The sequence below is a fragment of the Pelophylax lessonae genome (genome assembly GCF_965119305.1).
Source record: "Pelophylax lessonae genome assembly, chromosome: 8".
Taxonomy (NCBI): domain Eukaryota; kingdom Metazoa; phylum Chordata; class Amphibia; order Anura; family Ranidae; genus Pelophylax; species Pelophylax lessonae.
In genome coordinates, this window is record NC_138775.1 from 166233047 (window position 1) to 166245319 (window position 12273).

General features: G+C 44.7%; 1 protein-coding gene across 1 annotated transcript in view; it reads right to left on the reverse strand.

The window, feature by feature from the left end:
• Nucleotides 1-12273, reverse strand: part of PTPRC (protein tyrosine phosphatase receptor type C) — a 230074-nt gene that overhangs the window by 51376 nt on the left and 166425 nt on the right. Inside the window, exons 9-10 of the mRNA XM_082266341.1 lie at nt 11916-12121; nt 7579-7639 (exon numbers count right to left, since the gene is read on the reverse strand). Coding sequence (XP_082122467.1) covers nt 7579-7639; nt 11916-12121 — 267 coding nt within the window. The remainder of the gene's footprint in view (nt 1-7578; nt 7640-11915; nt 12122-12273) is intronic.

The following is a 12273-nucleotide window of genomic DNA, read 5'->3' on the forward strand; positions in this document are numbered from 1 at the left end:
CTTCTCTCTCTCTCTGCCATACATGTACTTGTGCAGTGCAGCCTACAGGTGTATAGGAGGCAGCAAGGGTTAACCCTCAAAGGCTACAAATAACAGAGAAGCACTGGTATTAAATGTAAAGGCTGCAATAAATAAAGCACCCCTATCCCCAGAATGAATAAATAAAAAAAATAAAAAACTTTGTCCCTTTTTTTTTTTTTTTTTCTTCAAAAAAAAAAAAGATTAAATTTCCAATCACAGCCAGTGCAGCTTGGCATTGGAGCTCACCCCCCTTTTAATTGCAGCAGCACAACCTGCTTGTAGATCCAAGTCAAAAGCATCTCTCTCTCTCTCTCTCTCTCTCTAGTCTACAACCTGCATCCTCTAATAAGGAAGTACATAGGGCTGCTCCAGAAGAACTACAAGTACCAGCAGGTCCCGTCACTACTCCAAAGTTATTATACAGATAGCAGAGCATAAGTTCCTATAGGTAAAAGCCATCTCATTCAGTCTACTACCAGCATGATGGGGGATAAGCTGCTGCTGCTCCTCTAGCTGCGCGAGAACTACACATCCCAGCATGCCTTGACACTACCCATCAATTATATACATAACAAAAGGTTGTCCCACAAGTAAGCAGATTGCCATCATTAACTCTTTGTGGGGGGGGGGGCGAGGTTAATTACCAGTGGTATTTGTATTATGGGGCTGATCTGAGGTGTGAAGGTGCAGGAATTGGGGTGATCTGTGGTGTGATGGTGCAGGAATTGGGGTGATCTGAGGTGTGAAGGTGCAGGAATTGGGGCTGATCTGAGGTGTGAAGGTGTAGGAATTGGTGTGATCTGAGGTGTGATAGTGCAGGAATTGGGGTGATCTGAGGTGTGAAAGTGCAGGAATTGGGGTGGTCTGAGGTGTGAAGGTGCAGGAATTGGGGCTGATCTGAGGTGTGAAGGTGCAGGAATTGGGGTGAGCTGAGGTGTGAAGGTGCAGGAATTGGGGTGAGCTGAGGTGTGAAGGTGCAGGAATTGGGGTGAGCTGAGGTGTGAAGGTGCAGGAATTGGGGTGAGCTGAGGTGTGAAGGTGCAGGAATTGGGGCGATCTGAGGTGTGAAGGTGCAGGAATTGGGGTGATCTGAGGTGTGATAGTGCAGGAATTGGGGTGATCTGAGGTGTGAAGGTGCAGGAATTGGGGTGGTCTGAGGTGTGAAGGTCGCGGAATTACGGTGATCTGAGGTGTGAAGGTGCAGGAATTGGGGCTGATCTGAGGTGTGAAGGTGTAGGAATTGGGGTGATCTGAGGTGTGATAGTGCAGGAATTGGGGTGGTCTGAGGTGTGAAGGTGCAGGAATTGGGGCTGATCTGAGGTGTGAAGGTGCAGGAATTGGGGTGATCTGAGGTGTGAAGGTGCAGGAATTGGGGTGAGCTGAGGTGTGAAGGTGCAGGAATTGGGGCTGATCTGAGGTGTGAAGGTGTAGGAATTGGGGTGATCTGAGGTGTGATAGTGCAGGAATTGGGGTGGTCTGAGGTGTGAAGGTGCTGGAATTGGGGCTGATCTGAGGTGTGAAGGTGCAGGAATTGGGGTGAGCTGAGGTGTGAAGGTGCAGGAATTGGGGTGATCTGAGGTGTGAAGGTGCAGGAATTGGGGTGATCTGAGGTGTGAAGGTGCAGGAATTGGGGTGATCTGAGGTGTGAAGGTGCAGGAATTGGGGTGAGCTGAGGTGTGAAGGTGCAGGAATTGGGGCTGATCTGAGGTGTGAAGGTGTAGGAATTGGGGTGATCTGAGGTGTGATAGTGCAGGAATTGGGGTGGTCTGAGGTGTGAAGGTGCTGGAATTGGGGCTGATCTGAGGTGTGAAGGTGCAGGAATTGGGGTGATCTGAGGTGTGAAGGTGCAGGAATTGGGGTGAGCTGAGGTGTGAAGGTGCAGGAATTGGGGTGAGCTGAGGTGTGAAGGTGCAGGAATTGGGGCGATCTGAGGTGTGAAGGTGCAGGAATTGGGGTGATCTGAGGTGTGAAGGTGCAGGAATTGGGGCTGATCTGAGGTGTGAAGGTGCAGGAATTGGGGTGAGGTGTGAAGGTGCAGGAATTGGGGTGAGCTGAGGTGTGAAGGTGCTGGAATTGGGTGATCTGAGGTGTGAAGGTGCAGGAATTGGGGTGAGCTGAGGTGTGAAGGTGCAGGAATTGGGGCGATCTGAGGTGTGAAGGTGCAGGAATTGGGGCTGATCTGAGGTGTGAAGGTGCAGGAATTGGGGTGATCTGAGGTGTCAAGGTGCAGGAATTGGGGTGATCTGAGATGTGAAGGTGCAGGAATTGGGGTGATCTGAGGTGTGAAGGTGCAGGAATTGGGGTGATCTGAGGTGTGAAGGTGCAGGAATTGGGGTGATCTGAGATGTGAAGGTGCAGGAATTGGGGCTGATCTGAGGTGTGAAGGTGCAGGAATTGGGGTGATCTGAGGTGTGAAGGTGCAGGAATTGGGGCTGATCTGAGGTGTGAAGGTGCAGGAATTGGGGCTGATCTGAGGTGTGAAGGTGCAGGAATTGGGGTGATGTGAGGTGTGATAGTGCAGGAATTGGGGTGATCTGATGTGTGAAGGTGCAGGAATTGGGGCTGATCTGAGGTGTGAAGGTGCAGGAATTGGGGTGATCTGATGTGTGAAGGTGCAGGAATTGGGGTGATCTGAGGTGTGATAGTGCAGAAATTGGGGTGATCTGAGGTGTGAAGGTGCAGGAATTGGGGTGATCTGAGGTGTGATAGTGCAGGAATTGGGGTGATCTGAGGTGTGAAGGTGCAGGAATTGGGGTGATCTGAGGTGTGAAGGTGCAGGAATTGGGGTGAGCTGAGGTGTGAAGGTGCAGGAATTGGGGTGAGCTGAGGTGTGAAGGTGCAGGAATTGGGGTGATCTGAGGTGTGAAGGTGCAGGAATTGGGGGTGATCTGAGGTGTGAAGGTGCAGGAATTGGGGTGATCTGAGGTGTGATAGTGCAGGAATTGGGGTGATCTGAGGTGTGAAGGTGCAGGAATTGGAGTGATCTGAGGTGTGAAGGTGCAGGAATTGGGGTGATCTGAGGTGTGATAGTGCAGGAATTGGGGTGATCTGAGGTGTGATAGTGCAGGAATTGGGGTTATCTGATGTGTGAAGGTGCAGGAATTGGGGTGATCTGAGGTGTGAAGGTGCAGGAATTGGGGTGATCTGAGGTGTGATAGTGCAGGAATTGGGGTGATCTGAGGTGTGAAGGTGCAGGAATTGGGGTGATCTGAGGTGTGAAGGTGCAGGAATTGGGGTGATCTGATGTGTGAAGGTGCAGGAATTGGGGTGATCTGAGGTGTGAAGGTGCAGGAATTGGGGTGATCTGATGTGTGAAGGTGCAGGAATTGGGGTGATCTGATTTGTGAAGGTGCAGGAATTGGGGTAATCTGAGGTGTGATAGTGCAGGAATTGGGGTGATCTGAGGTGTGAAGGTGCAGGAATTGGGGTGATCTGAGGTGTGAAGGTGCAGGAATTGGGGTGATCTGAGGTGTGAAGGTGCAGGAATTGGGGTGATCTGAGGTGTGAAGGTACAAAGCTCACTTGATTTCTTACTATTATTCAAGCGATTTACAGCAGTTACTTTATATGAAGCTGACAGTTGTTTTTCATGTATCTGGCACTCCCACTTTCTTTGAAAACATTTTTCGGCACACTGTGCCCAAAAAGGTTGTCTACCCCTTGATTAGAGATTCTTGTGCTGCTTCATAATATTTTTAGGACTCAACCATCAAAACAGGATTTAAAGTAAGACAAAAACAAAAAAAAAACAGCATCACATGGCAGCTCTGATCTAAATTGGACCCAATCTATCAGATTAATCTAAAAAAGGTACCGTAATCGAATGCACACATCCTGGAACATTAAATTCTGTCATCAACCATCCCGACGAACGCCACGCCCCAGTCACGCCCCCCCCCTCCTGGGCTGCTCAGTCCAAAATGCCCGGGCCTATTTTTTGTCCCAGTCCGGGCCTGGTGGGAACTGATGAGGCTACGCTGATGGGCACTGATAGATTTGTGGTCTGTGGTTCATAGATGACAGGGCGGGTCGTAAACAGTAAAGGGCGTGGTCTTTACAGGAAGGGGTGGGTCATATGTAAATTAGGGGGTGCACAAGTTTAGTCAGGCATAGGGCAGCACAAAACCTAAATACACCACTGAGCTCAAGTCTTAGCTTCACTCTACAACTTAACAGTTTCAACTTTCTGCTACATAGTTAAATGTGGCCAGAAAGAAAAGATGAATCTGTAGGTATCCCTGAAAAGGGAAGACAGTTCCCAGTGAATATGCAATATGTAGTGGGTGTACTTTTGGTTCAAATAATTGGGCTGTTAATGCTCTGTTAGCCACTTCCTGGTCAACTACTCAGGTAGCTTACTCTCCCCTAGTGAGGGCATGACATTAAACCACCATTTTATTCATAGCCAGAATGGTGATGCCTAACGTTTAGAATATAAGGATCCCAGACAGGGCTGTCTTTAACGTGGGGCAAATGGGGCTGCTGCCCTGGGCCCAGTCATTGTTGGGGGGCCCAAAGCAGCTGCCCTTTGAGCCCCCACTGCCTGCACATTGGGGTCCCAAGATAATACTGCAGACCACACCGAGTACATTGGTGTATTCCTCGGCCAACAGGGAGAGGGTGGGGTCGGGAGCTCCACTGCTGCCCTGACCCCGCCCCATGCAGCCTGTATAGTCCGAGACTCAGAACTGAAATTGTAATGGGAGTGATGAGCGCCCCCAGCCCTCTGAGAGTCCTGCCCCGGACCTCTGAGCGCCCCGCCACCAGAAGTCTGAGCACCCCGCCTCCGGAGCTCTGAGCGCCCCCCTCCCCCAGACCTCAGAGTGGGTGGTGAGTCGGGCTAGCTAGGTAGGTCCTTACCCTGACCTGCTTACCAACACTGTAGCTGTACATTGCTGATAGGTAGAATTTTAAAATGGTTACTTTTACTAATGGTTGAACAACTCCTGTATTAGATCCGCAATCTCTGGTCATATCCTGTATTAGATCTGCAGTCTCTGGTCCTCTCCTCTACTAGATCTGCAATCTCTGTTCACATCCTCTACTAGATCTGCAATCTCTGTTCACATCCTCTACTAGATCTGCAGTCTCTGTTCACCTCCTGTACTAGATCTTCAGTCTCTGGTCACATCCTGTACTAGATCCGTAGTCTCTGGTCATCTCCTGTACTAGATCTGCAGTCTCTGGTCATCTCCTGTACTAGATCTGCAGTCTCTGGTCATCTCCTGTACTAGATCCTCAATCTTGGATCACATCCTGTACTAGATTCGCAATCTCTGTTCACATCCTCTACTAGATCTGCAGTCTCTGTTCACCTCCTGTACTAGATCTTCAGTCTCTGGTCACATCCTGTACTAGATCCGTAGTCTCTGGTCATCTCCTGTACTAGATCTGCAGTCTCTGGTCACATCCTGTACTAGATCTGCAGTCTCTGGTCATATCCTGTTCAAGACCTGCAGTCTCTGGTCATCTCCTGTACTAGATTCGCAATCTATGGTCATCTCCTGTACTAGATCCGCAGTCTCTGGTCATCTCCTGTACTAGATCTGCAGTCTGTGGTCATCTCATGTACTAGATCCTCAGTCTCAGATCACATCCTGTACTATATTCGCAATCTCTGTTCACATCCTCTACTAGATCTGCAGTCTCTGGTCACCTCCTGTACTAGATCTGCAGTCTCTGGTCACATCCTGTACTAGATCAGCAGTCTCTGGTTACATCCTGTACTTGATCTGCAGTCTCTGGTCACCTCCTGTTCTAGACCTGCAGTCTCTGGTCACCCCCTGTACTAGATCAGCAGTCCCTGGTCACCTCTTGTACTAGATCCACAGTCTCTGGTCATCTCCTGCACTAGATCAGCAGTCTCTGGTCATCTCCTGTACTAGATCCGCAGTCTCTGGTCACCTCCTGTACTAGATCAGCAGTCTCTGGTTATACCCTGCAGTAGATCCACAGTCTCTGGTTATCGCCTGTAGTACTTCTGCAGTCTATCATTATCTCCTGTAGTATGTCTGCTGTCTCTGACCATCTCCTGTAGTACACTCATCAGTGAGCAGTAATGATGTGCTATAACCTCTAGCAGCCAGTCAGCGAGAGGTAATGATATCCTATAATCTCCAGCAACCAATCGCAATCACTGCCTGATCTGTTGCAGTAAATAAAATTTGAGCCTTCCTGCTATTTGTTAAATGTGTAAGAGCGGTCGAGGGGGGAGGCCCTAGAAAATGTTTGTTATAAAGACGGCCCTGATCCCAGATGAGGATAGAATCCATGCAAACTAATCTAGGATGGCAGAAAAGGCCCCAGGTGGTAGAAAATGAACTTTAGCCAAAGGATGGTTCTGAAAACAACTTGATTTTTACTTGTGGTTAACTCGCTGATACACAATGATGTGTGGGCATCCTTAGCTCCTGTAAGGGGGCAGAATCCTTAAAAAAATAAAAAGACAATTCTGTGCATGTTTGGACAATAGAGAGGAGTGTTAACAAACATAATAGAGAGCAAGGAGCAGCAAGGCCTAAACTTGCAAATTGCACTAAAAATGTAGTAGAAAATGAGTAAAGTCCTAAACAGTCAATGACAGTTCTCCTCTGACTGCCTGAATGCGGGCATAGTAGTGGGTTTTTGATGATACTGCTACATCTTTGCAAGCAATAAATTTTGCATGAGTAGCAAACGTCCTGCTTATGACTGCATGCTGTATACCATGGGTGTCCAACCTTTTGGCTTCTCTGGGCCACATTGAGTGTAAAGAAATTTTCTCGGGCCGCATATTAAATATATACTATAGTTAGGGTATATAAGTAATAAAATGCCGCTGCGCCCTTCCCGCACCGCCGCACCCCCCAAACTAATTTAACATAACTATAGGATGATCAAATTAAATGGAATCAGTATACAGAGGTTTACATCTTCTAAGCGATAATAAAGGAACACTCTAATCACCATGACCACTTCAGTGATTTGAGGTGGTCATGGTAGTAGGAGTCAGAAACACTGCACATGCTCCCCTCCCCCCTCTGAGGCAGCCTCTGCCTACCGTTAGTTGGAAGCTGCTGTGGCCGTGCCCCCGACCTGTCTTCCTTCCTCCCCAGCAAAAAAAAAATTGTCAAGGGGCAGTGGGCCGCATTGCCTGCGGTTCCGGGCTGCAGGTTGGACATGCCTGCTGTATACCTAAAGTCATCATTGCATCTGTGGGAGGCCAACAAGAGGCTATTGAATGAGATCAGTGCCTAACTCTGTAAAATTTGCACATACTAAAGCTGAAAACATTTTTTTCTCAGGCCAAAATAAAATGCCTATTTATAAAGCAGTAAATGTTGTAATTCACAAAACATTTACTGGTGGGTGAATCATTAACTGTATAGATTTGCCAGGAACATTTACCTGCAGTGAATGTTTGCAAATGGTAATAGTCACTGCTTTATATATATTCTTCTAAATTAATTGTTTTTTTTTTTTTAAAACAAATAATGTGTAATGGAACTGCAAATTCATAATAATCACATTAAGATCAGTAGCATGTTTATATGAATCACTTGTTATAAATGTACTTACAGCGTGTTGAGGCTTCTTTTTCAATTACTCTTCCGCTATGCACATTATTTTTGAAATAGATCTAACAGGAGTCAATAAGAAAAATGAATTAATATATCATTATAAATGATTTAATTTATATATATATATATATATATATATATATATATATATATATATATATATATATATAGGCATGTAAAATATTCATATGCAAGGGACAGTGAAGAACCCACAAGTATAAGAGTAGACATATTATAAACTGAATTCATATAGGTCTCACTTGTTACAAATAATAGCGTGGAGAATAATATTATTAATTTCAGCAATCGGCAGGTGTTGTTCATTATGATTGACAATGATCTGCATGACTGGGCGACATGATTGACAATATATTCATAATGCTGGATATATATTTGTATATATTTATTTTTAATAATAGAATTGTGAATTGTTTGTGTGTGTGTGTTTATTTACTATTGTTATTTATTTTGTGAATGAGTAGTTGTACTTTGTACCCCTTACTCATTCACAGGGAGGTGGGTGAATATATGGGGGCCAGGTTTGTGAGGAAGAGGCCCTTGTCCCCATCAATATAGAAGGATCTGCTGTGTTTCAGTAGGGAAAGAAAGCAGCATGGCTGCAAGGCTACCTGTTTTGATTAGTGACTGGTTTGGATTTTGGGGGGACCCCATTCCATTTTATTGCCTGTGGTTCCCCCTTAAAATCAGTACCAGATCTGAGGAACTTGGTATTGACGGGGGTGGATGGGGGAACCCATAATTTTTTTGTATGGGATTCCTCCTTAATATATTTTTTTGTTTTACAGCAGAAATAACAAAATAAACATTTGCCAGTCTTTTACTTTTCTCATGAGTTTTTTTTTTTGAAGGGAACGACATGGGGACCCCTCGAAGCAGGATTCCCCCACTGCCAGCTGAAATGTAAAAAAAAGTCGGCAATTATTGTTTTTTAAGGAGTGGGGCCGCTGTGTCCTTAACAAACGATGACTCATTTAGCTGTTAGCCCCGGTTCACACTTCTGCGAGTGCCGGGTTCGCATGTAATGTCGGAGCGCACTGCTCCTTCATTACATGCGATCAGCTGTGCGGTGCGAGTTTAGCCATACACTTTGTATGGCTAAATTCGCATCGCACCCGCAGCAAACTCGCACAGGAGGCATTTTTGCAGCCGCATCAGGATCCGATCGCACAGCGGTTCACACTTGTGCGATCCGATCCTGTGCGAAGTGCACGATCGCACTGCGATATGCGATCAAACTGGGGGTGTCGTTAAGATTACATTGACACCCCCAGCGTATCGCATATGGCAGTGTGAACTGCCGGGGGTGCGTGTGCAATGCGGGAACAGGCTGCGAATTCGCAGCCTTCCCGCACTCGCATAAGTGTGAACCGACACTTAGTGGGGTTCTCCTGTTGACAAGAAGTGTAAACGAAATCCCAGCAATTGGAGCTGTAAAAAAAAAAACAATAAAGCAGCTGGGCAATGTTTGTCAACAACATTTCTTTTTTTATTAATATTTTTTATTTTTTAAATTAAATGCTACTCTGTTTAACCTCTATTAACCTTTCATTTACTCTAATCAGCCTTAATTAACTCCTTATTCTCCTCTCCTTCCATTAAATAATTATTTTCTTGCTGTTTTTTTTTTTTTCACTTCTATTTTATAAACTATTAATAATAAAAAAGTATTTTATTTGCTTTGTTTATTAATATTTTTACACCTTCACAAAAGCAGAGAATTAAAAAAAAAATTCACTCAAATAACTTTTCAATTCTTTGTACCATTGTTGACAGCTAAAGTGTAAACAAAACAGTTGTGGTAGATATTGGTAATCGAGTATACGAGTACTTAAAAAAAAAAAAAAAAAAAAAAGGATTGATACTTATACTTGTAAAAAAAATGGTATTGGTGCATCCCTAGTTTAAACCTAACTAATGGGCGGCACAGTAGTGTAGTGGTTAGCACTTTCACCTAGCAGCAAGAGGGTCGCTGGTTCAAATCCCAACCACGACACTACCTGCCTGGAGTTTGCATGTTCTCCCTGTGCCTGCGTGGGTTTCCTCTGGGTACTCCGGTTTCCTCCCACACTCCAAAGACATGCTGGTAGGCTAATTGGATCCTGTACAAAATTGGCCCTACTATGTATGTATGAATGTGAGGTAGGGACCTTAGATTGTACACTCCTTGAGGGCAGGGACTGATGTGTAATGTATATGTAAAGCACTGCGTAAATTGACAGCACTATATAAGTACCTGAAATAATAATAATCTTTAGATGTAGTTTTGCTTTATGTTTGATTTTTCAGGCTAAGAATTTTTTTAGCAAATACAGAAAACACGTGTTGATCTTGCTAGAAGTGCAGTAGCCTTTTTTTTATGTATTTGTAAGTTGATCAAACAGCATCTTTCTTTTGTAAACTACTAATCCCATCAACTTCAATGTAACTGAGATGAACAAAGGCAGACATGTTTTGAACTCCAGCCCAGATGTCAAGCATAGCTTCCTCCTTATATAGAATGCAGAAGAAAGCATAGCCTCCCTCTGTTATTTGCAGAACAGGTGAAAACAAACGGAAAACAGTCTGACACTATCCACTTGGTCTAACAAGTGTTAGAGCCCATTCAGACTAGCGCGACACGACTTTGGGGGGGGGACGACCTGTGAAGTCGCGCGCACCGCTGTGTACCGAGACTTTGGCGCGACTTGCAGAGACTTCACATAATGGAGGTCTATGCAAGTCGCTCCCAGGTCGCCCCAAAGTAGTACAGGACCCTTTTTCTAAGTCGGAGCGACTTGTGTGGATCTGCAATTTTTTTGCGGGACTGCGACATTGCGGCTGACAGATCGGACCCCTAACTGACATTTCTGACACTTTTGGGGGTACCAGTGACATTACTACAGTAATCAGTGCTATACATATGCACTGTTACTGTAATAATGACACTGGCAGAGAAGGGGTTAACTTTATTGGTGATCTAGGGGTTAATTGTATGCCTGGTGCTTACTGACGTGTGTGGGGGAAGGGGATTGAGTGACACAGGCACAGATCACAGGTTCAGCTATGCTGAATTCTGTAATCTGTGACTGCCTGTCACATAGGAGATTTGCCCGCTTTGTTTACACAAACGGGCGGATCTCCTCACTCGATCCCCGATGATCGGGGAAGAGCCACAGTGATCACCGCCTCTCCTCCCCTGGCCCGACTCCCGCTGTGTCTGAATACAGCGGGAGCGAGCCTCCGGCGGTGCGCGTGCGCCGCCCACAAGGGGAGGTGTCCAGCGACGGTGGTCTACATCGCTGGATGATAACGAGCCACTTTGCCGCAGTACGCTCCATGTGAGTGGTCGGCAAGTGGTTAACCATCTACATTTTTTTACAAGTGTAAAACTGTAACAGTAATAATAATATTATTGTTATATATTTGACATAAGGTAGCAAAGGTTTTTTTCTGTTTCACAGAAAAAAAAATACTTAAAGTTGAACTTTACTCTTTTGCACTCCAATTATGTGATCTCCACAAGCTCCCTTGCCAGCTTCTTCCAGGTGTGGGATATTTGGCAAATCTTGATTTGGCCAAGCCAGGATATAACTCCTGCTCATGCACACAAGAGTTCATTTAAACCAGCAATTAATAGATGGCAAGCTTGTACACTAAGCTGTGCATGAGCAATTTAGTGTACAATGTAAATAGTTGGTGAGGAGGAAGGTAAGAATCCTTTTTTGCAAGACAGACAATGCATGTTTCCTGCTCGCAAATGTAAAACATTTTGGCACAAATCCTGCTTTCTGTGTAGGAACTTGCTTTATATGAAATATTAATCAAAAACATTCCAACAACTATAAAAGGAAATATAAAAATGATATAATAAAAATGATATATAATATATATAATTATATAGGTGGGAAAAAAGCAGCACATTGGAGTAGTCAGGGATTCTCATCCATGCAGGTTAAGGGGTTCTGGGGTGATCAATCACAAAGAAGGAAAACTTACTTGCAGCTTTCCCAGAATTGTTCAAACATATTATGGGACCCAGAAATCAGGGCCTTGAAGAGATTTTGGATGAGAAAGAGCCTCCAACCCTGTTTATGGGTACTGTGGTCCTGAAAGGGTTAACCCTTTTAGGACCACAATGGGCTTAAAAGGGCAGGAAGCAGCCAGCAAGTGTCTGTGAGGTGCTTGATGGAACAGGACACAGTTGTATGAAGGCTGTGGACTGCCTGACTACTGAGGCACTGCCTGGGCTCCTGTGGCATTTTTCAAGACATATATACAGTATATATGTTTGCTGGGTTTTTTTTTTCAAAATTGTTCTTTTTTTTTTTTTCTTACCTTGTATTTGTATGTTGTCAAATAACTAAGATGTGAAATTATGAATTTACATTCTATTTTGTTCTCTCTTTTCTCTTGAACATCAAAAATCAGCACATATGCGCCTCCATTCCCATTACGATTTGTTGGGCCTTTACACGTTATTATGAGCTCATTATTATTTTTTGGACTATGTTCTGCCTTAACGGATGTAATATCACTTGGTACTGTAAAAAACAAAACAAAAAAAAAAAAAAAAAAAACACATTAAAAACTAAAAGTATATTAGAGACTGTAGAAGAAATGGCCTTAAACCAAAAGTAGCAAGTAGTGACAATACACCCTGTCTGGTTTTACTAAAATGTGATGAGAAATGAAC